Source organism: Panthera uncia, chromosome C2 (genome assembly GCF_023721935.1).
Source record: "Panthera uncia isolate 11264 chromosome C2, Puncia_PCG_1.0, whole genome shotgun sequence".
NCBI classification, from domain to species: Eukaryota; Metazoa; Chordata; class Mammalia; order Carnivora; family Felidae; genus Panthera; species Panthera uncia.
The window spans coordinates 146,143,788-146,169,914 of NC_064810.1; the positions used below are offsets into that span (position 1 = coordinate 146,143,788).

At 47.7% G+C, this 26,127-nt stretch overlaps 1 protein-coding gene across 6 annotated transcripts in view; it reads right to left on the minus strand.

The window, feature by feature from the left end:
• TRAK1 (trafficking kinesin protein 1) overlaps positions 1-26,127 on the minus strand; it is a 158,550-nt gene that overhangs the window by 106,670 nt on the left and 25,753 nt on the right. For 5 of the 6 annotated variants that reach the window (XM_049629937.1, XM_049629936.1, XM_049629941.1 and 2 more), the window contains exon 2: positions 16,144-16,338. Coding sequence is in view for 3 of the 6 variants with exons in the window: in XM_049629941.1 (XP_049485898.1) it covers positions 16,144-16,338 (195 nt within the window). In the remaining 3 variants the exon portion in view is untranslated. Of the gene's footprint in view, positions 1-10,911; positions 11,928-16,143; positions 16,339-26,127 lie in introns of those variants that run through there. The other variant, XM_049629934.1, reaches the window with a different exon arrangement.

Below are 26,127 nucleotides of genomic sequence, written 5' to 3' on the forward strand. Positions count from 1 at the left end.
CAGGTTGTGAAATTTGCACATCAAAAACAGAATAGGGTTAATAACATTTAAAGCCAACAGGTTGAGTCTGTAAAGGCCAGGAATGTCAGGGAATAACAAGACTAAAAGGGCAACCAATTGAACAAGGCTACAGATACATAAAGGGAAGGAGAAGATGATAGGAAGATATTTTTAATCCATCTTAAGAAGTAGGGGAAGGTGGGTGTTTAGGACTGTTCTGTCTCTGCCATTAATGCCTTTTACAAAGCATTACACGAACATTTCTCTAAGTAGGGTGGCTATGAATAAGCCACCCAGAAATGAAATGAGGAGGCAGGTCAAATAACAGAAAGGCCTGATGCTTCGGTCACAAACTACACCCGGGGTAGGGAGGAGGCTCGGGTCCTGGGCCGCAAGGAGAGCTGTATGTTCCCGTTTATACGCACTTATGAGACTCTAATAGATTTGGTCTGCAGTGTTAAGGGGAATCGAATTATATCCATTTGTAATCAAATTTAAATTTTTAAAAGAACTTAATTTCTGAAGCGCCTGGGTGGCTCAGCTGGTTGAGTGTCCAACTCTTGATTTCAGCTCATGTCATGATCCCAGGGTCGTGGGATCAAGCCCCATGTCGGGCTCCGTGCTGAGTGTGGAGCCTGCTTAGGATATTCTCTCTCTTTCTCTGCCCTCTCCAGACTCTGCCCCTCTCCTGCTCATGTGCTCTAAAATTAAAAAATTAAAAACGAATTTAATTTCTAAGTCTCTAATTATTAGTTGTGTGAGCATATGAATTAAATATCCATATACAAGTGATTTTATATATATATATATATAATTGAATGCATACACATACGTATATATAATTTTGAATAGTTGTTCAATACGTTTAAAAGATGAGTCAACACTAACAACGATTAAAGTACAAATAACACAGTCATGAACGTGCTCCAAAGTATGTGACGTTACAGAACTCGCCACATGTCACCTTCCTCTGTGCCCTGCGGTGATGGGTGTAGGCCATGTGCCGCCGATCAAACAGGTGGGGAGAAGGACAGCTCCCTGTGTGCTCCCCTCCTGCTTGGAAGCAGGACCACTCGACAGCCCCAATCCCCTCTGGAGCATGCTCCCGTCTCTAGAGCTTTCCTCCCTTCAGCAAATAGCGCGTCTGGCCTTCTACCTGCACCCAACAGTGGCCAGGAGCCTAAAGACAGAAGAGGGGAAGGCCCAAAATGAGCTTCCTCACCTTCCATGCCAGACAGGGCTGGCGGAGCTCACATGACACACAGCCTTGCAAGCGGACCTTCCCTGCACCTGCTACAGAAAACTGACAAACAGGATGCTTCTGCAGGGCTCTCTTTCCGATGTTTATTTTTTAAAACACTGCCACTGCCAGTCACTGAGCTCCCGTGGCAGAAGGCAGGCTGTTAACAAACAGCTTGCTGTCAGCTACCCCCTCCCAAACCATCTCCACCTCATTTCAGACGCAGGAAAAGTAGGCACCCGTGCGCCATGCTACCTCTAGGGTTCTCCGGGGCAGAACAATGCCTGGCTTCTAGAGAGACATCCAATGGCAGGGAGACAGCATTCAACAGAGCACTGCAGAGCCGACATGCACCTCGGCCTTGATGCGGTTATTAAAATCACCCACGCATCCCAGAAGCACACAGAGAACACAGAGCTCTGACGTGCCCCACACTTCCAGGCTGCTTCCTGCAGCCTCGGGGGCTGCCAGGGTTATTCCACTCCTGGGACCCGAAGGTCACACGGCAGATGGCACGGGCTGCAAACGCAAACCAGAAGCTCCAACGATCCCCAATTCTGTTCCTGCTGTAACTCTGAGCCTCTCCGGATGGAGCACATTCTCCCAGGAGGCGCCGATGGGGTGCGGGCTGAACTGTCATGTCAATTTCCCACCTGAGACAGTTCCAACTTTGTCTCAGACGCACAGGATTGACATGAAAAGGGAAACAGTCAATCTGTACAGAACTGCTTGCCAAGCATTTCTGTTCTTAAAAGAAAGGATACTCAACATTGGAATCTGGTTTGATGAGGAAGAAAAAGCTGGCAGGCGGCAGACGGCGAGGTAAGTTTAGAGGGGCCACAGGAGTAGGTTGCCCCCGGGATGAGTACCCGGCTGTCCTGGTGACCAGACACTGTGCCCAGGGCCACAGCTGCCACCAGGCAGGCCGGCACATGGCTACCCTGGACCCCCTCCTGGAGACAGGACGTCCAGTCCCCCAGTGCCCGGTGCCTGGGCCCACACCTGGGTGGGGACACCATGAGCCGGTGCAGCTCACGTGTGGGGTGCATCCGGGCAGCCAGAGCCACCGCTGACCCCGCAGACACCTGTGTAGCTAAAGGCAGTGCAAACAAGGCCAAAGACGAGTCCACTTGTGTGACGGGTAAGCGAAATGGGGAGAAGGCACAATCCAGGGCTCATTTGGGGGCTTGCCTGAAAACCACGTGGCCCCAGGTCTCAGGCATGGCAGAAGGACACGGCCAAAACATGGGCATTTATAGGAGAGAAACTCATGGCATCTACTTATAAATATATTATAATGTATGCATTTTGGTATTATTTTTGTTAGCAAATGAAAATGACAAGTTTTTCCCTGCCATAAGATCCCTTTTCCATCCCAACACATGCTCCATCCGTGTAATTAATTTATCTTCCCTCCCCTCACTCAACCCCTCCCACCACACACAGCGCCTGGGTGAGAACAGACCCCCAGTGTTCCACAGGGTGCCCCTCCTGCACACATGCACCCTCGTGCATGTGCACACTGCCCCCCCGAATGTTTTCTCTTATGCCACTCCTCATAGAATTATTAACCACCCCCCTATAGAAAGTCAGCACTGGGTGTTATTTATCTATCTGATCTGTGTAGGCTTAGTTCTATTTTTGTTTCACTTAGAACTTTAATCACATGAAGCCAATCTCTGGAAGGTAGCAAAAACCCAAACAATCTCTGTATTCTCTATGCAGGTTTTTTATTTTGCTTGTTTTTACCAAAAAAAAAAAAATAAGAAAGGAGAAAAACTTTTCTTTCTTAATGTTTATTTTTGAGAGACAGAGAGACAAAGTGTGAGCAGGGGAGGGGCAGAGAGAGAGGGAGACACAGAATCCAAAGCAGGCTCCAGGCTCTGAGCTGTCAGCACAGAGCCGACGCGGGGCTTGAACCCACAAGTTGTGAGATCATGACCTGAGCCAAAGTCAGACACTTTACCGACTGAGCCACCCAGACACCCCAGAAAGGAGAAAAACTTTAATTTAAAAACATGTATCTTGGGGTCCCTGGGTGGCTAGTGTCTGACTTAGGCTCAGGTCATAATCTCATGGGTTTGTGAGTTCAAGCCCCGCATTGGGCTCTGTGCTGACAGTTCAGAGCCTGGATCCTGCTTCCGATTCTGTGTATTCTTTTCTCTCCCTCTCTCTCTCTGCCCCCTATCTCAAAAATAAATATTAAAAAAAAATTTTTTTAAACATGTATCTTTGCATTTTCTCTTATTTGAAAAGCATTTATAAAATACTTGTTTGACATAAGGCACTGGGCTGGGTCTTTGGCCCATTCAAACATGAAGCAGACATGAGTTCTGCACCCCTGGGATTTACTCAGTGACTATGGAAATTATTTTCAACAACTTGTACTCTTTTAGAGCATAAGCCTTGCACAGATCTACATCTTTTTTTAAAATTTTTTTTAATATTTATTCTTGAGAGACAGAGCGTGAGTAGGGGAGGGGCAGAGAGAGAGGGAGACATAGAATCTGAAGCAGGCTCCAGGTTCCAAGCGGTCAGCACAGAGCCCAACACAGGGCTCGAACTCACAAACCGTGAGATCATGACCTGAGCTGAAGTCGGACGCTTAACTGACAAGCCACCACTGATCTAAATCTTAATGTGAAAAGTTCTAGGCAATTTAAAACGTGCTTAGAGAATTAGGCCAATATTTCTATAGTATTCTGAGAATTCTTTAAAATTTTCCCTATACCACCTGAGAACAAAAGCACTTTTATATAAAAAAAGCAAACACTACCATTTTTTTTTTAATTTATGAAGCTGGTTTTACTTTGTAACAATTTCTTAAAACTGAAAATTAAAGTCCTAAGTCCCTTAATTCCTATTATACAATACAGAAAAATACATTAAAAAAGAAATGGCAATAAACCAAAAAAGTAACAATAAAAGAACTTTGTCATGGGATAGATACCTTTGACAGAAGAGTAAAAAAGCTCTTGATGAATTTCAGAGATTCACAGAACCTGACTAATTTTCAGATAGTAAATCTGAGTTCCAAAGAGGCTATGTGATTTGCTCAAGGTCACACGGAGTTGGCAAATGAGGGGGGCGTGGCCCTCTAACCTAGGGCTGACTGCTGGGTCTCTGATGACTTTTCTTCTCTAAGAACCACTCAGAAGAAGAAAAGCTTCATCATATAAGGAAGCTACCTAAACCTCAAACAGACCTCACCTTCTCCTGCACAGATTAGCGGCATCTCTCAATTTCAGCTAAACTTCTACAGGTACCATGCATGAAACTGTCCTTGGTAAAAAGTTTAAGGCTATCCCTTGATAACACTTTGAATTACACACACACACACACACACACACACACACACACACACACTGAAATGAGTTGCCATACTCACATAAACTTCAGTCATCTTATTCAGGCCATTATATTTTTTGTTTTGTTTTGTTTATATTGTGAGAGAGAAAGGAGAGAGAGAGACACAGAGAAAGAGAGAGAGAGCAGGGAAGGGGCAGAGAGAGAGAGTAGGGAAGGGGCAGAGAGAGGGGGAGGGAGGGAGAGAATCCCAAGTGGGGATGTGGGGCTCGAACTCACAAACCATGAGATCATGACCTGAGCTGAAACCAAGAGTCAGACGCTCAAGCGCCTGAGGCCGTTACCCAATTATTATCATTTTCCAAACCTTCATTAATGGATAATGACCTGTACAAGGCAAAAAAAAAAAAGGTCTTCCTCAGGTGTCTTATAAGAAAACACATAGGACGTGTTCAGACTTCTTAAAGACCAAATACAGTGTTTTCAGGTAAAGTGTTTCTAAGTACTGCACGGCCTGATGTCTTGAAAATAAAAAGATTTGTTTACAGATGAGAAGATCACACAGGGCGCCTGGGTGGCTCAATCAGTCAAGCATCCAACTTCAGCTCAGGTCATGATCTCGCAGTTCGTGGGTTTGAGCCCCGCATTGGGTTCTATGCTGACGGCTCAGAGCTTGGAGACTGCTTCAGATTCTGTGTCTCCCTCTCTCTCTGCCCCTCCCCTGCTCACGCTGTGTCTCTATCTCTCAACAATAAATAAATGTTAAAAAATAATAAAAAAAAAAAAAAAGATGAGAAGATCACAATTCAGAGCTGGGGAGAGGTGAAATTCTGTCCATTTTAAGTACATCAAAAGCACATAAGACCTTTTTAAACCATAGAAAATAAAGCCTGGACTGCACTGAAGATATCACTGTGGAAGAGAATGGGCTTAGTCCTGCTGGGCTCAGACCCTTCCTGTGTGACTCTGGGCCAGCAATACGGGACTCTCTGAACCTCGGTCTCATTTTAAAAATGGGGATAAAAGAGGCACCTGGGTGGCTCAGTCAGTTAAGCATCTGACTTCGGCTCAGGTCATGATCTCACGATTGGTGAGTTCAACCCCCACAGTGGGCTCTGTGCTGACAGCTCAGAGCCTGGAGCCTGCTTCGGATTCTGGGTCTCCCTCTCTCTCTGCCCCTCCCCCACTCATACCCTGTCTGTCTGTCTGTCTCTCTCTCTCTCTCAAAAATAAATAAACATTAAAAAAAAAATTTTTTTTTTTAATGGGGATAAAAACAGTCTCCACCTCCAAGCAGTGCAGGGTGACTCAAAGTGCCCAGAATGTAATAAACGCTCAGTGGCCGTGCTTTTCATTCATCTTGAACCACCATCCCCTGCAAACCATCCAGCAGAAATCAGAGACGTAACCCGGAAAGAATTCTGAATCCAAAGAATGAGGCATCCACCAATTTCCAAATCTCCACAGACCTTTCTCAGGTGAGGAAAAAGTCAGGAAGATTATGAAGTCTTACCACCCCACAGAAAGATGCCCTACTCATCCACTCACTCAACATGTATACATCAGGTTTCCTAATAATCTGATGACTCAAAAGAATAGGCTGGTTTTATTGCATGAAGTGAATATTTACTCTAAGAATGAGTAATAATGCAGTTCAAGGAAACTTAAAAATCATCACATTTTCAAGCCAAGTAAATCAATTTCTAGAAATATACCTTAAGAAAATCACGAGTTGGTGGACACACACTTATGTATGTAACTGGTGTGTTATCTGAGCAAAAATTAGAAACAGTCCAGATTCTAATAATAGACTAATGATTAAGTCTATTATATTAAGCAACAATGAAAAAATTGCAGTTTTCAAGAATTTTAATGCCATGGGGAAATGGCCAACATATATAATTAAGTAAAAGAGCATTATACTCCCAAATATGTAATATATTTGTGGAGGAAAAAACCACTTGAAACATCTCACCAAAAAAAAATAAAATAAAATGATAAGTGGTTGCTAAGTTAGTCCTCTTTTTGTCCTAACTTTTGTTCAATTATCTACAATCAGCCTACTTTTTGACCAAAGGATAGATTATTTTTAGAACCTGACTCCGTTTAAAGACCATCTATGTTCACTGAAAGGCCAGGCACTAAGAGCTGAGAAATGGAGTAGGTTCCATGATTCTGTCATGGATTCTGTCAAACACTGACAGGCAACCCTGCTTTCTCACCCTGATCAGAAATGGACACTACCTCCCAATGCCATGTCACCAACAGAGTCAAAAAACTTAAGTTTACTTATTTTGAGACAAAGAGAGCACACACTTGAGTACTCAAGCCGGAGAGGGACAAAGAGAAAGGGAGACAGAGAATCAGCACAGAGGCCGATGTGGGGCTCGATCCCACAACCCTGCGATCATGACCTGAGCCGAAATCACGAGGTGGACGCTCAACCAACTGAGCCACCCAGGCGCCCCACACAACTTTTCTTTTAACAAAAGAAAGAAAAAGAAAGGGAGGGAGGGAGGGGAAGGAAAGAAGGAAGGAAAGAAGGAAAGAAGGAAAGAAGGAAAGAAAAGAAAAGAAAAGAAAAGAAAAGAAAAGAAAAGAAAAGAAAAGGAGAAAAGAAAAGAAAACCAAGGAACAAACAGGTTCCATGATTTGCTCATGGTGTCAACATTCACAGGCTCCAGGACGAGGGCTGAAATGTGTACTGAGTATCTGCAGATATAGGACAGGGGAGAAGGTGCCTCTGAGGTCGGAAAGCATGGCACGTGCCCTGGGCTGCTGCTGGGTCCTGAGGCCTCCGTGCATGTCAGGCAGCTGGGAACAAAAGCCGACATAAAGATGACACGCCGGTGTTCGGTGTTTGGTTTACGTGACACTTCCCGTGGGCGGAGAGAGAAATGCAGAAGTCGCCTACAGAGAGGCAACAGCTAAATCACAGGAGGTGGGGGAGACAGGAGACCCCAAGACAGAAGACTGACAAAGGTCCACAGTTAAGCAGAGGAAGGGGAAAAGAGATTTACCAAAAATGAAAAGTAACAAAACCAGAGATGACTGGTCAGAGGAGAGGCAGAGCTAAAATTCTGCCAGGGACAATTCAAGGACACACAGATACATGCTGCAAATAGAAGTTTGGGGAGCGCCTGGGTGGCTCCGTCAGCTGAGCATCTATCTGACTTTTGATTTCGGCTCAGGTCATGATCCCAGAGTCATGAGATCGAGCCCCACCTCAGGCTCTGTCCTGAGCACAGAGCCTGCTTACAATATTCATTCTCTCTCTCTCTCTCTCTCTCTCTCTCTCTCTCTCTCTCTCTCCCTGTCCTTCCCCCCCCCCCCCCCTCAAAAAAAAAAAAAAAAAAAGTTCCAGTGGGAAATAAGGACTTTTCATCTTTAATCATCACCCTGGTACCCACCCCCCAACAAGAGCACTTAGGAGACCACATCTCACGATAAGGAGGCACCTCGCTTTGGTTAGAAAGAAGGAATGCCCTACAGCCGTCTGTATTTCCAGGCACTCCTGGTTGACCCGCAGCCACAACAAGGAGCCACGGCCCTGGAGAGCCCACTGCCGCCACTCGCCAGCAGACCACGGCTTCTCGAGGCTGGGCATTTGGGCGCTTAGGAATATACCTCCTTCCTGCCAATGGTCATTTGGGTTTGTTCCCAAGCCCGTTCATGTCCCTTTTGCCTACTAATATTATTATATAATTATGTTCATTTCACCCATAGCACAAAACAGAGCTGTTTCTATGAAAGCTGAGCTTAATACCTTGAAAAACCAACTTAAGGATTAAACGGCCAATTCAACGTGGATACACAACTGCACTGTATCGGAAAAAGTCGCGTAACGAGGAGAGGATCACATACTTCAAATCCAGCGTACGTGTCCTGTAGGCTCACGAAGGCAAAGCACTTTAGTGCCAGCCTGCCTAACAGGAAGCACCCCACAGAGGAGACTCTTTATTATTAACGCTTACGTTATCACGATCTAAGCAGAGAGAGAGAGAGAGAGAGAGAGAGAGAGAGAGAGAGAGAGAGAGGAGAGAGAGAGAGGGAGGAGAGAGAGAGAGAGAGAGAGGAGAGAAGAGAGATGAAGGCAGCAAAAAAGGAAAGGGGGGGACCCTACAAGTGGGTGCTCTGGGAAGGCTTCTCTGAGGAGGGCACACTGTGTCAAGAATCAGAGAACAGGGAAGGACAAGCATGGAATGTCCACAGCGGGGCCAGGGTGCAGGGGAAGGCCACAATGAGGCCGGCGGCGCAGAGGGCCAAGAGCCAGGTCACGGGGTCCTAGAAGACCCCGCATTTGATCCAAAGAGCAGTGAGAGGCAAAGGAGCAGCATGGCCCAATGGGGTCTCGAGAACAGACCAGCCGGGCTGCTGAATTAGAAGAGAAGAGCAGAGAAGCCAAGTGGAAGCAGGAGAGGGTTACAGCAGCCCGGGGACAGGACGGCGGTGGCTTCCTCCAGGATGGTGGCAGCCGGGTCGGAGGGGTGGTCAGAGATGCACGTGCACGAAGGGTTAACAGAGCCGGCTGACGGCCAGCAGGACACAGAAAGGGGCATCTTGAACCGTGTGGCATCTATCAAGACAAACGTGTGTAAGGATGGGGGTGGGGATAGTGTTGGCAGAAGACATGCTGAGCCATGACTGGGAACGGGAGCCTGGGGCAGGGGAGGGAGGGAGGAGGAAGGGGTGTCAGAGGTGGGCAGAAATTTGGGAGTCGCCAGCACGTAGCTGGTAGTTAAAGCCTTGGGAGGAGAGTATACGGAGAGATGCGGGCCGGGCACACCAACACTTCCAGAAGCAGAGCACCCCTACTGGAGATTGCAATGAGGGCTTATTTGTATTTTTATTTATTTAATGTTTATTTTTGAGATAGAGCATGTGAGCGTGAGCAGGGGAGGGGCAGAGGGAGAGAGAGGGGTGACAGAGGATCCAAAGTGGGCTCTGCCCTGACAGCACAGAGCCCGACGTGGGGCTCGAACTCACGGACCACGAGATCATGACCCGAGCCGAAGTCAGACGCTTACCTGACTGAGCCACCCACGCACCCCCCGTGTGGGCTTATTTGTAAAAGTTCTGTCAGTCCATCAGGGTTCACAGTCACTGATGTAGAAGCTCTGAAGAAGAGGGCAACCTGGTAAAAGAGGTTGCAGGGACCGGCCAGAGAGAGTGGTCAGCCCTGCTCCAGGCACCAGGACCTCCAGCTGTGGCCCGGGGCAGACACTGAGGTCCAGCCGACGCTTTGGCCAGCGAGCCCCCACAGATGCCCTGTGTCCTCCTCACGCCCGGCCCCTGCAGACTCCCACTGGCCCACAGTAAGTTCTGATCGGCAGGTAAAGCATAACACACAGGCTCATACACGTGCTCGTTATGACTGGGGCTGCGCGGACACAAGCGAACGAACACAGTGGACATGGGGGCACGGTATCGACCGTGCGTTCCGTGGGCCCAACCCCAGGTGCCAGCGTGAAGGGCAGGAGGATCCATAGGTGACCCCTGGCCCATGCAGGGCAGGCACCGCGCACGAGCCTCGTGAGGCACTTCGCCACAGGCCTTAGGTTCTCCAGCAATGATCTTTATTTTTAAATTAAACTTAAAAAAATTAAAATGGCACAGGGACCTAGTTGAATACGCAGGTTCCCAGAGCCCACTCTACTTCTCACACACAAGCAGGGCGAGCAGCTCCGTGCAGGATGCCAGCAGAGGCCTCGAGGACTTCCTGCATTGGCCCAACCCGGTGCAAAGTCCCTGCTTAGGTAACGGAAGAAAATCAATAATCCAGGAGATGTTTCTACTTCCTTAGCCAGAAAACCTCATCCAGAACTCAAACAAGTCAAGTTCACAAAGGATCACAGGAGCATACCAGGGACTCAATAAATACTTGTGGGCTGATTCATCAGCATTACCTTACGGTGAAAGTAAACAATGGAACAGTGTCTTGAAACCCTTATTTGCTTTATAACCTTCTCTTCTTAGGGAAAAGATTATTCCAGGGAAACTCAGAGGTGAAGTGGTCAGAGAATCCTCTACACTTGAGACAGAGAGGGATTTCTTGACCCAATGCTTTTTTTTTTTTTTTTTAATGTTTTTATTTATTTTTGAGACAGAGAGAGACAGAGCATGAGCAGGGGAGGGGCAGAGAGAGAGGGAGACACAGAATCCGAAGCAGGCTCCAGGCTCCGAGCTGTCAGCACAGAGCCTGATGCGGGGCTCGAACTCATGGACCGTGAGACCATGACCTGAGCTGAAGTCAGACGCTCAACCGACTGAGCCACCCAGGCACCCCGACCCAATGCTTCTTAATCAGAAAGTCATACAGAGCAGCCCCTGGAAATGAAGAACCAGAAGGAACCATCGCTACCTACCAAGACAGACACCTTCCTGTCTGATCTCTGCAGTATGTTACGTGACAAGAAAGGTCGACAGCCACATGCACAAGTCATTTCCACTGGAGATGGGGAAGTGTGACCTGTAGACCACAGGACAGAGGCAAAACCACAGGAAGGAGGGAGGAAACCTCCCCCTGAAATTCAGTTACATGCAGCTGAGTTTCACTTAGGACAGTGACCTTCGTTAAAAAAAGTTCAATTTTGAATCTGTGGGACACACATTTTGTAAACAAATAGCTACTGATATTCTCAAACTGAGGGTTTGCTCTTTGTATCACGATTACCAAATGGACTTTATTCTTTTTTCTTTTTTTACTTCCTATAATTTATTTATTGTTGATCACTTACATCCAAGTTAATTAGCACATGTTGCAACAATGATTTCAGGAGTATCAAATGGACTTTATTCTTAAACTACAACTGTTTTCTCGTTTAGCTGAGAGAGTAGTTAAGATATGAAGTCCAAACCAGACAACCTAGGTATGAAACTCAGCACCCCACCTTGGTAGCTGTGTGACTCTGGGCGAGTTTCTTAACTTCCCTGTGCCTCAGTGTCCTCATCTGTAGAACAGGGGCAGCAAAACTCTTTCACTCAGAGGTCAGTGTGAGAATTAAATGAGATACATGTAAAGAATTAGAAACAGTGCCTCATACACACTAAGGGCAAAGTTGACTCTTCATTCTTCCTCTTAGACCGTCTAAGCCTAAACATCCCATATTTATGGGCATGTCTGCAGACTCATCAGGAGTCAAAAAATCAACCTGCCTGTTAAAATCTGTCTGAAAAGGTCATTCTACCACCTGGTAAAGGTAGACACTCAAAGATGTGGACACTTCTTCTTAACAGACCAGGTGAAGGGTGCCTGGTTGAGTCAGTTGGTAGAGCATGTGGCTCACAACCTCTGGGTCGTGAGTTCAAGCCCCACATTTGGCATGGAGCCCACTAAAATAAAAAAATATAAAATAAAACAAAAAATAAACAAAATAAAATAATAAAATAAATAAAATAAAATAATAAAAAAATGAAAAAATAAATAAAAAAATAAAATAAAGTAAAATAAAAGTAAAATAAAATAAAGTAAAATAAAAAATAAAATAAAATAAAATAAAATAATAAAAAATGAAAAAATAAAATAAAGGAAAATAAAAGTAAAATAAAATAAAATAAAATAAAAAATAAAATAAAATAAAATAAAATAAAATAAAATAAAATAAAAACAAAGAAACAAACCAGGTGAACACCAGATTCAAAAGGCAAAGCACTGTCTCTAGTCTGGGGGACGGCATGTAAGAAAGGGAGCTTAGTTTTACCTCATCCCCTATTATCAGAACCCCTAGGGTAACCCCTTATCCCCACTCCCACCCACAACAGAGAACCACTGCCCTAACTGATGAGAAAGTAAATCTAAAAGGAAACAGTTGTTATCTTCTTAACACACCTCACCACTGATTTAACACACTGGTGAGTCACAGTACTGTGGCCACCGTATCTCCTGGGTTACACGTGTGTAAACAGACAATGAAACCCAAAATGGACACCACGCACCCAGCAGGGCTCCTGATCTGTGCCTTCTACCGACCTCTCAGCCAGCTCGGCAAGGCTCACAGACACCTCAGAAGAAAGATCTGAAAACAGAAGATATTAAGTACAAAGGACTACAAAGGAAACCAGCTGTATTATAATGCAGTTTCTAAAACTTGAAAAAAGTCTGTGATACAAGAGCTTCTTTATCAATGTATTAAGTAATAAGATCGAGGGGCACCTGGGTGGCTTAGCTGGTTAAGCCTCTGGACTTGGGTTCAGGTCATGATCTCGCGGTTCACGAGTTCACAAGTTTGAGCCCCATGTCGGGCTCTGTGCTGACAGCTCAGAGCCTAGAGCCTGCTTTGGATTCTGACTGCATTTCCCTCTGCCCCTCTCCCACTCACACTCTGTCTGTCTCTCTCTCTCAAATATAAATAAATAAACAAGCAAACAAATAAAAGAACAAGATCTATCAGCACACCTAATGAACGCAATTTCAAAGCAGTGATGAGTAAAAGCAGTATTTCAAAGTATCTGTTTCCACTGCAGCGTGACATGAAAATCTTGATTTCTATCGGTGACCAAGTCACAGGTCCTGCTAATACCACTGTGCTTTCTTTTCTATGTTCATAGTGTAAGGAAATGCTGCATTTCAGTCAGAAGTTAATGAAAAGAAAGATGTAACTTCATTTCTTTACAAGTCCACACAATCCCCAATTTCCCTCTACAGACCTGAGGTCCCAAGACCTCAGTCTGAAAGTCCTGCTCAAGAGCACGCTGTATTTAAGAGTTAACCTGCGGGGGAGCCTGAATGGCTCAGCGGTTAAGTGTCTTGACTCTTCATTTCGGCTCAGGTCATGATCTCGCAGTCCACAAGTTTGAGCCCCGCGTCGGGCTCTGTGCTGACGGCTCGGAGCCTGAAACCTGCTTCGGATTCTGTGTCCCCCTCTTTCTCTGCCCCTCCCCCACTCATGCTCTGTCTCTCTCTGTCTCAGAAACAAATAAACATGAAAAAAAATTAAAAACAAAAAACAAGAGTTAACCTCTGATCATTCATTGAACCAACAGTTAGCAATACCTACTTGGCTCTAAGTGCAAGTACCACAGAAGAAAATACAAAGCAAGACTGGGATGCAACCACCCTCTTAAGAATTTTCAGAATCTCTGCTCAGTGTTTATTTCGCTTCTTCCAATTTTAGTATAATTTGTGTTACCCACTACCAAATCCACCAGGATTTCTTTTTTCTCCCTCTCTCACATATATAACTAAAAGCAGAATGAACATGTGGAAACGGGCCATGGTTCCTGTTCCAGCATACTGTTGCAAGGATTTTAGGAGCTGGAGGTCGGTGCTATGGAACAAACACTAGGAGCCCTCCATGCTTCCTCTTCCTCGATAATCAGATCAGCTTTGCCCAAACTGCAGGCATTTCACAGGGATGAAGGAGGCAATTCGAACGAAGTTCTCCGCAGACAGTTAAGTACCGCCCATGGATGGTTCCCGTGATGCTGCGAATGTACGTGCTTAATCTGTGCAGGGGAAGGGACCCAGGAGCCTCCCGAGCCAGAAGTGGCCACGCGGGGTCCTGTAGAATCACAGGAGGGTCTTGTAAAGAAAAGTAAGGAACACACGGGGATTTTTGAAAAAGTGGTTCTGTGGCGAATCCTACCGCAGAGAAGTCTGAAGGAACCAAATAGAGAACCTGCCAAGGAGGTTACTCCGGACACAGTTTTCCACCCAACCCCACGTCTCTTGTTGTTACAGATACCGTGAGTCAACAAAAGTGACTGGCAAAGAGCTTCCTGTACCAACCAGACATGCTGGAAATTCTAAAGCTCTGATGTGAACACTGGTACAAGTCTTACATGCTAACTATCTGCCCTGGTGTGGATAATTCCATTTTTATTCCTATCGCAACTGATATCTACAGTGTTCACAGAGACTTGTAGGATTTGCCCTAAGTATAAAAGCACAGGTCAGTTTAAACAAAATTCCTTTCTCATTAACATCCAACAGAGAAAATGTGAAAACAGCCCCAGATACATGCTAAGAGAGAAACTTGAAGTTCCAACTTGTTTATTATAAACGATTTCACAAATTCAAGAACGCTGGAGATCACTCTCTATTGAAAAAATAGTGACAGAAACTTACAGCTGGATCACGAGCTGGTTTTGAACCAAGTTACCACCAAGCAGCAGCAGAACTGCTGTACTTTTTATTTCAAAGGTGGCACAATGACACGCAGTTATGTAAAGATGTCACCTTGAAAGTGACGTCACCAATTAGACTAGGCTAAAGTTAACCTGAATTTTCCAAAGTCTGAGGTATCATGACCAAGGAGGGCTGGTCTGTCCCACCGACTTGATAGGGCTACACTGAATTTCTAAAGGGTACAGTTATTTCTACAAAGGCACCTCTGGAACGAACACTGGAAACATCATGAGCATGAGTTTTTTAAATTATCACATGTTTTCCCAAATCTGCAAAATCAGGTTTCACACCCTTGGCATCACACACTGGGAGAAAAAACAAACAAACAAACCCTAGTACGCTCCTCACCCTACCAGGTGTCAGCTTCTGCAGCCCAAGGCATGACTGTTTTGCTGTGGGAGCAGCATTGTGACTTTCCTGAATAACCAGCCTAGTGGGCTCTCACACAGAAACCATCAGCCTTGGAAAACCAAGCTCGCAGATATGGAGAACAGACTGGTGTTGCCAGGGGCAGGGAGTTGGGGGGCGTTGGGGTGAAGGGGTAGGAGAAATAGGTGAAGGGAGTCAAAAGGCACATACTTCCCGTTATACAATAAATAGGTCATGGGGATATAATATACAGCATGGTGACTACAGTGAATGACACTATACTGCGTATTTACAATTCCTGATAGATCTTAAAAGTTTTCATGAGAAAAATTTTTTTTAATATTTTATTTCAATTTTTTTTTAATTTTTAATGTTTCTTATTTATTTTTGAGAGGAAGAACACAAGTAGGGGAAGGACAGAAAGAGGGGGATAGAGGATCTGAAGTGGGCTCCATGCTGATAGCAGCAATCATGACCTGAGCTGAAGTCAGACGCTCAACCTACTGAGCCACCCAGGCGCCCCATGAGAAAAAAAAACACTTTTTTTGTAACTATGTGTAGGGAGAGATGTCAACAAGACCTACTGTGGGGATCGTTTTGCAGTGGATACAAATATTGAATCATGTTGTACACCTGAAATTAATATCATGTTATATGTCAATTACACCTCAATTAAAAAATGCAAAATAAACTATCAGCCTTGGTAAATGTGTCTTGCTGTGTCATACAAATAATACTAAGCAGCCAAGATGTTCCCGGTACCTTTGGTTTAAATGCAAACTCCTTCCCGGTGAGGGTTTCTAGGTTCTCACATGGTATGTTGATAAGGGGGGGAAATGGGAGCCTTTTCAAATTCTCCTGTACAGTTAGGAGAAAACGAGCTCACGTGAAAATTCATACTTAGTCCCCACCACTCTAAGACGTCTATTCGGAACACTCGAAGTCAAGGCCTTGCATGTAGCTAAATCCTATTGCCACATTTCTTGGCACACTCATCCACGAATGGTAGGCCGTAAGACCTGCTAAGCAGTACAAGGTCCCACGTGGCGCCACGGCTAACCAGCACAGCCCGTCACGGACCAGACCAAAGGGAGCTACTCACGGAAGTACTTCAGCGTCTCTTCAATTTGCTCGGTCGTGAGGTCAATGTTGGCATCTGGAGAAATGAGGGGCGTATGGAGCCAGTCGTCGTGGTCATAACCGTAGATGGTGTCGGCTCTTAACTTATAATGGGGCAGCTGCTCCTCCAGCAGGCTGATGATCTCGACTTCCGGAAGATCGGTGCTGTTGCACACGTCTGGAGGCAAGAAGATGGCAAAGTGAGAGCCCAGACTGGTTTCGGCCTCGCTGCTGAACTGAATGACCTTGTGGCCGAGGCAGGTGTCTTCGGCTACTTACCCACAGCATGGAGAGGCCAGGCGAGGCCACGTCGGGCGTCTTTTTCCTACTTAAATTCCATTCTCAAAATTTTTAACACCCACCTGAAATAGTCACTTTCTTCAAAGCCACCCACTTTCTTCGAAGTAAAGCCACAACTCCCATGCTTTCTGGGCTCAGTCATCCTTCCCGACCCTTCCTCCGACCATTCTCTTTCAATCATTCTACGTATAAGCCAAACCAGTTAGAATTTCACCAATATGCCCAACTTCTTCCTGCCACTCTTACCATTCAAGCCACCCCCCACCCCCCGCACGTAGGATTCTGCCTCCATTTAATTCATTCACTCAACTGTTTATCCACCCATATTTCTTTCCATTCATCCATCCAAATACACTCTGCGTCCCAGAGACCTAGGAAATGCAACAGTAAACACCACAGTTATGGTCCTGTGCTCGCGACGCTTGTACTCTTGTGGGGCTTCCAACCAAGGTAACCGGTGTCCCTCCGTCAAGGCAGAGCTGGGATACCACCTCTTCCCAGATATGCCGGTGTTCTGGACACCTCAAGCAGAGCTAACCTCTCTCCTCCCTTCTATATTCACACAGCATTTTGTCAGCTCTTCAATTGCTGCCCTTATTAAGCTCGGTCCTCTGGGTAGTTTAGTATTCGACCCATCTCCCTGCGAGATGGCAAATTTCCATCAACAGTTAGTTGTCCTCAATCCACCACCCGTACTCCCTCACCCCTCATAGGTCCTGGCCCAGACTGCGCTCAGGGGGTGCACCATAAGGCCTGTGAAGGTGAATCAATCGATATAAAGCACATTAAAGAGACCCTTTAGGGGCGCCTGGGTGGCTCAGTCGGTTGGGCGGCCAACTTCGGCTCGGGTCATGATCTTGCGGTCCTTGAGTTTGAGCCCCGCGTCGGGCTCTGTGCTGACAGCTCAGAGCCTGGAGCCTGTTTCAGATTCTGTGTCTCCCTCTCTCTGACCCTCCCCCGTTCATGCTCTGTCTCTCTCTGTCTCAAAAATAAATAAACGTTAAAAAAAAAAAAAATTTTTTTTAAATAAAGAGACCCTTTAATTAAACTGTTATAAAAAAAAAAAATCAAAGTACCCAGGATAAGCCCAATCTTAGGCAATTTCTCTACCCCTAGGAAGAATGAATTAAATAATTGTTAATGGGGGGACACCAGGGTGGCTCAGTCAGTTAAGCATTGACTCTTGGTTACGGCTCAGGTCATGAGCTCATGGTTCATGAGTTCGAGCCCTGCTTCAGGCTCTGTGCTGACAGTGTAGAGCCTGCTTGGGATTCTCTCTCTCTCTCTCTCTCTCTCTCTCTGCCCCTCCCACAAGCACACACACTCTCTCTCTCTCTCTCAAAATAAACAAATAACTTTAAAAAATAAATGCTAATGGGTGAGTGCTGATTATCTCTCAGCTGATTCTGACATCAACCCATAAATAAACCGAAGCACCTACGGTGCTCATGGCTGGACAAAAGAAGAGAGTTAACTTGGTCTCGTGTTCTAGGAATGAGCCTTCCAAGAGAAAAACCACTCAAAAGATAAGAATAGAATAAGAGCAATTCTCCAGAAGGTTATTGCACAATGGTCTTGCCTTGCAGTAGTAAACACAGGTGGGGGACTGGGTCAAGGTGGAGGGCAGAGCAGAGGATTCAATCTCCCATCCCCTGTCCCTCTCCGAAGTGCAGGGAGGAGAAGAAAACCCTCTGGAGATCAACGAAACCACACGACAGCAAGGGGAAATAAGGAAGAGGTGCTGACAAGAGATCACAGTTATGAGTCATGCCCGAGGACGTGGAAGGAGGCATCGAAGGAAAGGAGGAAGGTCCTGCCTGAATACACACAGAGGAAATGAGTGGAGCAAACAGTGTGGGTCCCGGGGTGCTGGTCCCGGGGTGCGGCAAGTTTGGGGGCGGGGGGGAGGAGGGAGCAGGAAGGGCCCGGGGCAGGGGTTTGCTAGAGACCAAAGCCGGCACAGCAGGGAAGACCGGTCCCTTTGCTCCTCTCCGGGCTGAACCAAGGCAAAGGCAGCGGCGGGGCAGTGGCCATGTGGCCGCTCACACTCCAACAGTGTGACACCTGTGCCCAGAAGAATAGCTATGCCAGAGACTTACCTACATTCCTGTGTCCTTCAGGTCTAAGGCCACACAGCAGGGGGGAAAAAAAACAAAGAAGCACAGGTAAAGAGAGCGTTCAGTGACCCAGTGTTTCCCTTTGGGCAGGAGCCCACTGAGACCTGTCAGACTCCCTCTACCTCCTACCACCCCCACACACCCTCTTCTTGCTCAATTTAATTTGCAAAGCTTCTTTGCAGAGCATCTCGATTCAGGAAGTCAGTGTGGTTTCTCGAGCACTGACGAAAGAGAAGAAAATAAATACAAAGTGAAGACATTTAGAATTTTACTTGGAGCTTCTGGGACTGGCAGGTGGGGGTGGGGACAGCATCTGAACATTTGATTTCTCTGCCTAACGTGGGAAATGCCACTGCAAGTGCTCTTGGCATTGCAGCCAGTGAAAACCAGACCGGAGCCGCTCTGCCGCGAACAGAAGTTACCTCCTCCCCGAGGACAGAGCCCACAGCCCAACCTCAAGACAGACATGTCCTATTTCTTCCCACCTCCCGCCAAGAACAAAACGCCACCAAGAGGCTCAAGATGGGCCCATAATTAAGTGAATATTTCCTTCTCTCACCATCAGGTGAAGAGTAAGTTCCCACAATGCTCGTCTTGAGGACAGGCCTCATGACTACAAAATGGCAGCCTTGTGAAAAGGGGACGTGGGGTCAAGGAGGGCTGACGCCCAGCTGGTGGCATCTCTCAACTGAACGTGGATTGGCTCCACAAAGGACCGTGCCAGCCTATGCCTAGGGAGAGAGGCAGGAGACCAACACATTCCTGAGTGACTCACCCTCACAACAGGCTAGAATCTTCCAGCGTCACTGCTTTGGGTGGTGGGGAAGGCAACAATCTTAAACAAAAAAATCCCTTCTAAGAATAACGTGTCACTTCTGAGCATGTTGGCAGCTGCTCAGACTCTGAGCCCTGACCTGTCCTTCCACATTTCCAGGGCTGAAGGTCAACCTATTTACAATGTGGGTCCTTATGCCCAAGAGACATCATTTTCCTAGAAGCACATGATGGCCGGCGAGATAAAGTATCAAAAAGCGAGAGTGTGCAAAAATGTCTTTTTAAAAAACTCTGTGTATTTGATTTTGCCATAATGTGACCAGTCATATAAACACGGCAAGTTTTCAGCTGCCTGGACAGCCCAGAGAATCAGAGCATAGGGAAGGATTATAGAGACCATAAGCCCTGGGGACCTCCAGTGGAGGGGACGTCACATTTGCCGCATGGAGAAGACGTACCAAGGCCTGAGGTTGAGTAACCATAGTAAGAGAGCCTCCGAGAATTCCCCAGGAATTCTGCACTGTGGCAGGCCCAAGCCAGCTGCCTTCAGGGCACTCCCTGACCCTCCAAGAAATCTGGGACACACACAATATTGGCTCTGGTTTATAGATGCAGAAGCTGAGATTCACAGGGGCTATGGAATATCTTGTTGGTCAAGGCCACGCAGGTAAGTGGCAGATCCCATTCGAGAAGCCTCAGCTGTCCGACTGAAAGCCGTGCCCCTCCCTCTGCCCTCTGCAGCCCATCTCCCAGGCAGGCACATGAGAAACGCTGACGATTTCCCAGCATATTCTGATCGGGAAGTTGTTGTTCTAAACAGGGAGACAACTTCGTAAGTATGGTCGGGATGTTCAATTAAACACACTGACAAATTAGGGAGATGTCAGAATGTTCCTTCCAGAGCACGGGAAGCAGAACGGAGAAGTAAAGTAACTTGTCTGCAGGACCACAAAGGATCAGGGGCCTGGGAAGGATGGCCCTGCCCCCTCTCTTGGGGCTTACTGACTCAAGCTCAAGGTGTAAAAGAACACTGTTGGCCAAACCTAGAGGAAAGGACCCCTTTATGCTCCTAACGGTCATCATTTCTCCAAAGCTCCAAGCCACATCATTAACATTAAAACGTGTTCTCGGATAAGGTATCAGCCTACTGATTAAACTCAGACCCCAACAGGTCCCTGGCTTCTGGCAAGTGTGCAGCAACCACAGCCCAGAACCCACCGAGCCCCAGCATGTAAAACCTTCGAAAGGCCAGGCTCACCCCGGCTGTCAGGGTGGACTGAGCCCTTCGTATCTCTCCACTCTCCAGTTACTACAACAGCTCTATGGTTGCCAGCCACACCTCCCCTGGACCCATCTGTGGAAAGATGTTTCTAAAACATGGCACTGCCCTGCTTTAGAAACCTCCCAGCTCCTCAGGGGCACCTGGGTGGCTCAGTCAGTTAAGCATCCACCTCTTGATTTCGGCTCAGGTCTCGATCTCATGATTTGTGAGTTCAAGCCCCACATGGGGCTTCATGCTGGCAGTGTGGAACCTTCTTGGGATTCTCTCTCCCTCCCTCCCTCCCTCTCTCTCTCTCTGCCCCTCACTCCCCTGCTCATACTCTCTCTCACTCTCTCTCAAAATAAATAAACTTAAAGAAAGGAAGAAAAAAAAAAAAAACAAACCCTCCCAGCTCCCTATAAAGTACTTCATGATTCAGCCCACACCCGCCTTCCTAAGAAGCTGTGGGGACAGAGGTTTCCCAATACCCTATTTCTACTTCTTCCTTTTGGTAACGTAATTCCCAAGGTGTGGCTGGGCACATGGCTACCCGGCTAAAAACTACATTTCCCATCTCTCCTTGAAGTAAGGTATGTCCCTGTGCCTGGTTATCAGGAGGCTCATAGAGCTCCCGAGCCTCGCCTTCTCCAGCTGTGGGATGCAGAGAGGGGGCTGGTGCTGAAACCACCTTCAGCCAAGCAAGTTAAAGGCAACAGCAGGGCAACCCAGGGTGCCTGGGACCACCTGGTGGGGTCCAATCTGCCCCTGGGACTTGTAAGAGGGGAAGAAGGAAATGTCTACCTTGTTGAAGCCACTATTACCTTAGTCTCTACTAAAACGGCCTTTCTCATCAAGTGCAGTCTCTGCTCTTTTCTCCAGTACCCCTTCAGTTAAGCCACACCAACTTCTCAACATTTGCTAAGCACAGTTTTTCACAAATCTTGATTTTGACACCAGCTGTCCTAGCTGCCTAGAATGCCCTTCACTGCCCAGCAAACTCCATCTCGAAATACCACTCAAATGTCACCTTGTATTTCAAGCGTTCCTTGACTTCTGTCCCGTGGCTATATATGTAGTACATCGACTATTTCGCTACGATGTTATGAGTGTTTTCTGTAATCCCCTCCTCACTAACTGTAAGCCCCTCAGGAGAAAGAACTGAATCAGCCACCTTTACAGCCAGCTGGGCAAGAGTAAGTGCTCACTGAGCGCTCCATAAATAAAGGGCACAAAGGCGAGGACGAATCACCAACAGGGAGCAGGGCTGGTCTGGCAGCCCCATGTCCCCGGGATGGACCAAGGCCCAGCCTTCGGCACAGGGGAGGTGGAGTCGCGTAGTGCCAAGTGCTGTCAGGCCCCTCCTGGCATCCCCCTAGGTTTTTGTTCAGCACAGAGGTAAGTCCCGCTGGGAAGTGAATGTCCCCTCGATCACGCAGCAAACACCGATTCAATCCAAGGCCCCCTATTCTTACGGCAACACTTTGGGAGCAAAACACAACAGATCTCTTCACCTGTTCGCAGGTAGAACCCTTCAGAGGCCTTCTAAAAGTGCAGGGGGCTAAAAGGGGCTAAAAGTGCAGCTACGTCCACTCGACACCCGACTGGGGCCAGATCCTCCCTCCCACAGAGGGGCTAGAAGAGGCCCCTCTGATACACAGGTGGCACGGCAGTCTTCACGGAACTTGCCAGGCACCTGAGATAAAGCTTAACATTTTACAGCAGAGGAGGCAGCTCTAAATTAGTGTCTGACATTTAAAAATCAGGGAGTCTCATGTAAAGACACAGATCCCTGGCCTCTCAGAAGAAATCGACATATCCAGGACCACGCAATTACATGCTCTGAGCGGTGGCCACCCCCAGATGGGGTGCGGTGGGCTCCATAGGGGTTTCTGGGGCCTCTTGTCTGCAGGCCAGAGCTGGAGGGCTCTGGGCCCAGGAGAGCAGGAAAGTGCACAAATGTAGGGGAGAAGCGTCCTAAACACTCACCCAGGCTCCGGGAGATCCTGGGGCAACAGCAGGGGGAGGAGAAAGAACAAAAGGAGAAAGGGAACCGTGCCGGACAAAGAGGAAGGCTTTCTGAGAAGAAACTGGCACAGTCAGGGAAGGGAGGGGCAGGGGAAAGTCGGGGAAGAGACAGATGGTGAGGCACACCAGCAGCATGACTGCCCCCTGCTGGAAGGTGCGTGAGGCCCAGGTACAGCAGGAGCACTGTTCCAGGAGCTTGGAGGGGGGGGAACGCCGGGCCTGGCTCCGTCCCCAACTTCTCCCTGTCACCCCGGGAAGCCCCATCTTCCTCCGTCGGGAGCTCCATTTCTGCATCCATGGAACAAAGGCGTGGCGTTGCAGAAAAGCTCCATTCCTGCCCACACGTGTGTGAGCAGCCAGACCAAGAACTGTGTGTAGAGCACATCCTGCTCCAGCCACAAGGTGCTCGTGGCCCTGGATACGCTGATTCCTCAACGTGCCTTTTTTACAGATTCCTTGATTTTTAAAAGTCGGACACTCACTCAGACTTTTGTAAACACCCGGGGCACCCGGGTGGCTCGTCAGTTCAGCGACTGACTTCAGCTCAGGTCATGAGCTCACAGTTGGTGAGCTCAAGCTCCGCATCAGGTGAGCTCTACTTCTCTTTCTTCCTTCCTTCCTTCCTTTCTCTTTCTCTCTCTCTCTCCTCCTCCTCCCCCTCCTCCCCCCTCCTCCTCCCCCTCCTCCTTCCCCTCCTCCCCCTCCTCCTCTCTCTCCCCACCCCACCCCCCAATGCCCCTTGTGGGATTCTCTCTCCCTCTCTCTCTCTGCCCCTTGCTCACTTGTACCCTCTGTCTCTCAAAAAATAAAAATAAAAATTTATAAACACCCGAGGGTCAAATTAAGCATGTGTGTGTTCCTCCTGTTTGTGCTCTGGGATTTCCCATGATGCCCCAACTCTACGCCTTGGGAGAATGTTCTAGGAGACATTAAAGGTGGCAATCAAAGAAAAGTAAAGGAACCTTAACTCATAAAAACTGGCCCTATTCTACCCATCTGTTTTCTATTCCGTCCCCCCCCCCCAACCCCACTCCATTTCTTTACCCACCAAGTTTCCACTTGGCCACAAGGACGGTGGCTGAACAGTGTGACCCCAGGGCTGTGCTTGAGGAAGCAAGCTTCTTACCACCCATTAAGCTTAGCAGTGATAGTAAACCTGCAGCAATGTTTGCAAGACGGCAAGAGACAAGACCCCTCTCCTACTGGGCCACTTGCAAACCACTTGTACAGACTTGGAAACGATTCATTTTTCTTGAAATTATTAAGATGAAAGGGTGCAGACTCAAAGACTTACACACACGCCATACTGGTGCCAGAGACACGTGATACTTTGTAACTGGTGTCTTTCTAGAAAATTCCTATTATAGGGTAACACAGTTGAGAGCCTTACCTATGCATGTTCGGGGAACTGTGTCAGGAGTTACGGTCTACACCACAAAAGTTGTGATTTCACAACCTACAAAGGGACCGCTGGTCTACAAAGGGACCACTGGAGCTAAAAACCACTGGCTCAACCATCTCATCTAACGGAAGACAAGACTGTACTCAGAGAGGCTGAGGAGGCGCCCAAATGTCACTGAGCAACTGGCAACAGACCCGAGACTGGTACACGGCCGAGCACGTGAGAAGCCTCGGAAAGCGACAGTGCCATCTTGGATGCTGATTTGTGCCCTACGGTTTACATGGCACCCTGCCTGGTAAACAGTAGGCGCTCAATAAACATTTGCGGAATGACCCAAAGCACGTGTACCTATTCCTGAACGTCATCCACCCTCACCAACCAGCAGGCACGGTGAGGATGAAGAACACATTTTACAAATGAGGGAACCCGAGTCTCAGAGGTGATGTGAGGAGCCCAAGTGACTCTGCTCGTAAGGGGCCGAGCTGGACCCCACACCCCAGCCCACTTCCTCCCAACCCTAATTCACACATGGCTCATTCCCAGTCTGGCGGGTCCTGGTGAAGATCCTCTAGGGAAGGAATCTGCAAGCAAGCCTTTCCCTTCCTTCACTGATCTGTGCTGAGGAACCCTCCGGAAAACCGTACCTGGGGGTGACACTACCAACGGGCGGGCTTCTCTACGAGGGGGTCTTCAGGTGGCTCCCGAGGTGCCACCCCAGACCTTCTGTACCAGGAACTGGCTTTTATGTCAAGTACCTCCGACGGGTTCTTGCACACCAACATTTGAGAGCTGGCAGCCTCTGGTGGTTTTCGTTAACTACATTTGCCTTCTTTAAAAACAACACCAATAAGTAAGGCACGTGGCTCAACGTGCAAACAGAACACAAGGGCAAACAGGCTTCTCTGTGGGCTCCGTCCTTCCCACACCTCTGATCTGCGCCTACTTCCACCCAAGACCGTTCTGACACCCCTCACGAGAACGGCTGTGAGCTCTCAGGGAGCCCGTCCTCAGTCACCCCTTCCCCTTACACAGGGGAAAAGGTTGGGGGGGGGGGGGTGTCTCACGGCTAAGCAGTGGAGGGACCAGACACAAGGCCCTCCTGTCCCCACGCAGCGCCTCAGCTCATATTCCAGCCCCAAAGAGACAGGCACAACCCTTCTTTCTCCTCCTCTTCCGCCTCGCCCCACTAAGGGCCAGCTCCCTCGCTGTGGGCAGCAGAGGGGGTTTCCAGGACAGGCAGGGCCACACAGAGAAACCCCCATGGAATGGGAAAGAAAAGGCCAACAAAACTACAGAAAGAAAAAGCAATGGCTGTGGCCTTAAGTGCCACCAGAAGCAACTCTTTCTAAGAAAAAGGATCAACAATCACATGGGGTCAATTCCACAGAGACTAGGTGTCAGGTTCTGAGCTCTCACATAATCACACATGAACACCAGCTCAGATGATCCCTACCCCAGCAGGAACACTGCGGCAGAGACAGCCGATCCGCCCAATGGCCGTGTCCAGGTAGGGTCTGTGACATGACGCTCAAGTGCAGTCACGTGCAACTGACCCGGCACCGTCCGGCCGAACACGCCAGGTTGTGGTGCAACGAGAGAGGGCAAGAGGCAGGGCAAAGTCAAGGAAGGAGCCTGCTACGCAGGCCCCCAAATGGCAAGACCAAATCCAGTTTTTCAGAAATAGTGCCTCCCGTGGGCTTTGTATAGAGACCTAGAAAAGCAAGGATAGTACGTTACAGGTTGGACTGATTCTAAAAGTAAGACATACAGCCTGAACTGTATGGATATTGTAAAAGGAAAAATGAATGTGTATAAATCCAGCCCAAAGTCAAACCTGCACAAAAAATAGGAAGTGTTACTACCCATTAGAATACGTTTTAGGAGCGCCTGGGTGGCTCAGTCACTTAAGCAACCAACTCTGGGTTTCAGCGCAGCTCATGATCTCACGGTTTCAGAGGTTCAAGCCCCGTGTCAGGCTCTGCACTGGCAGAGAGAAACCTGCTTGGGATTCTCTCCCTCTCTCCCTCTGCCCCTCCCCAACTTGCACTATGTCCCTTCAAAATAAATAAACTTAAAAGAAAAGCAATT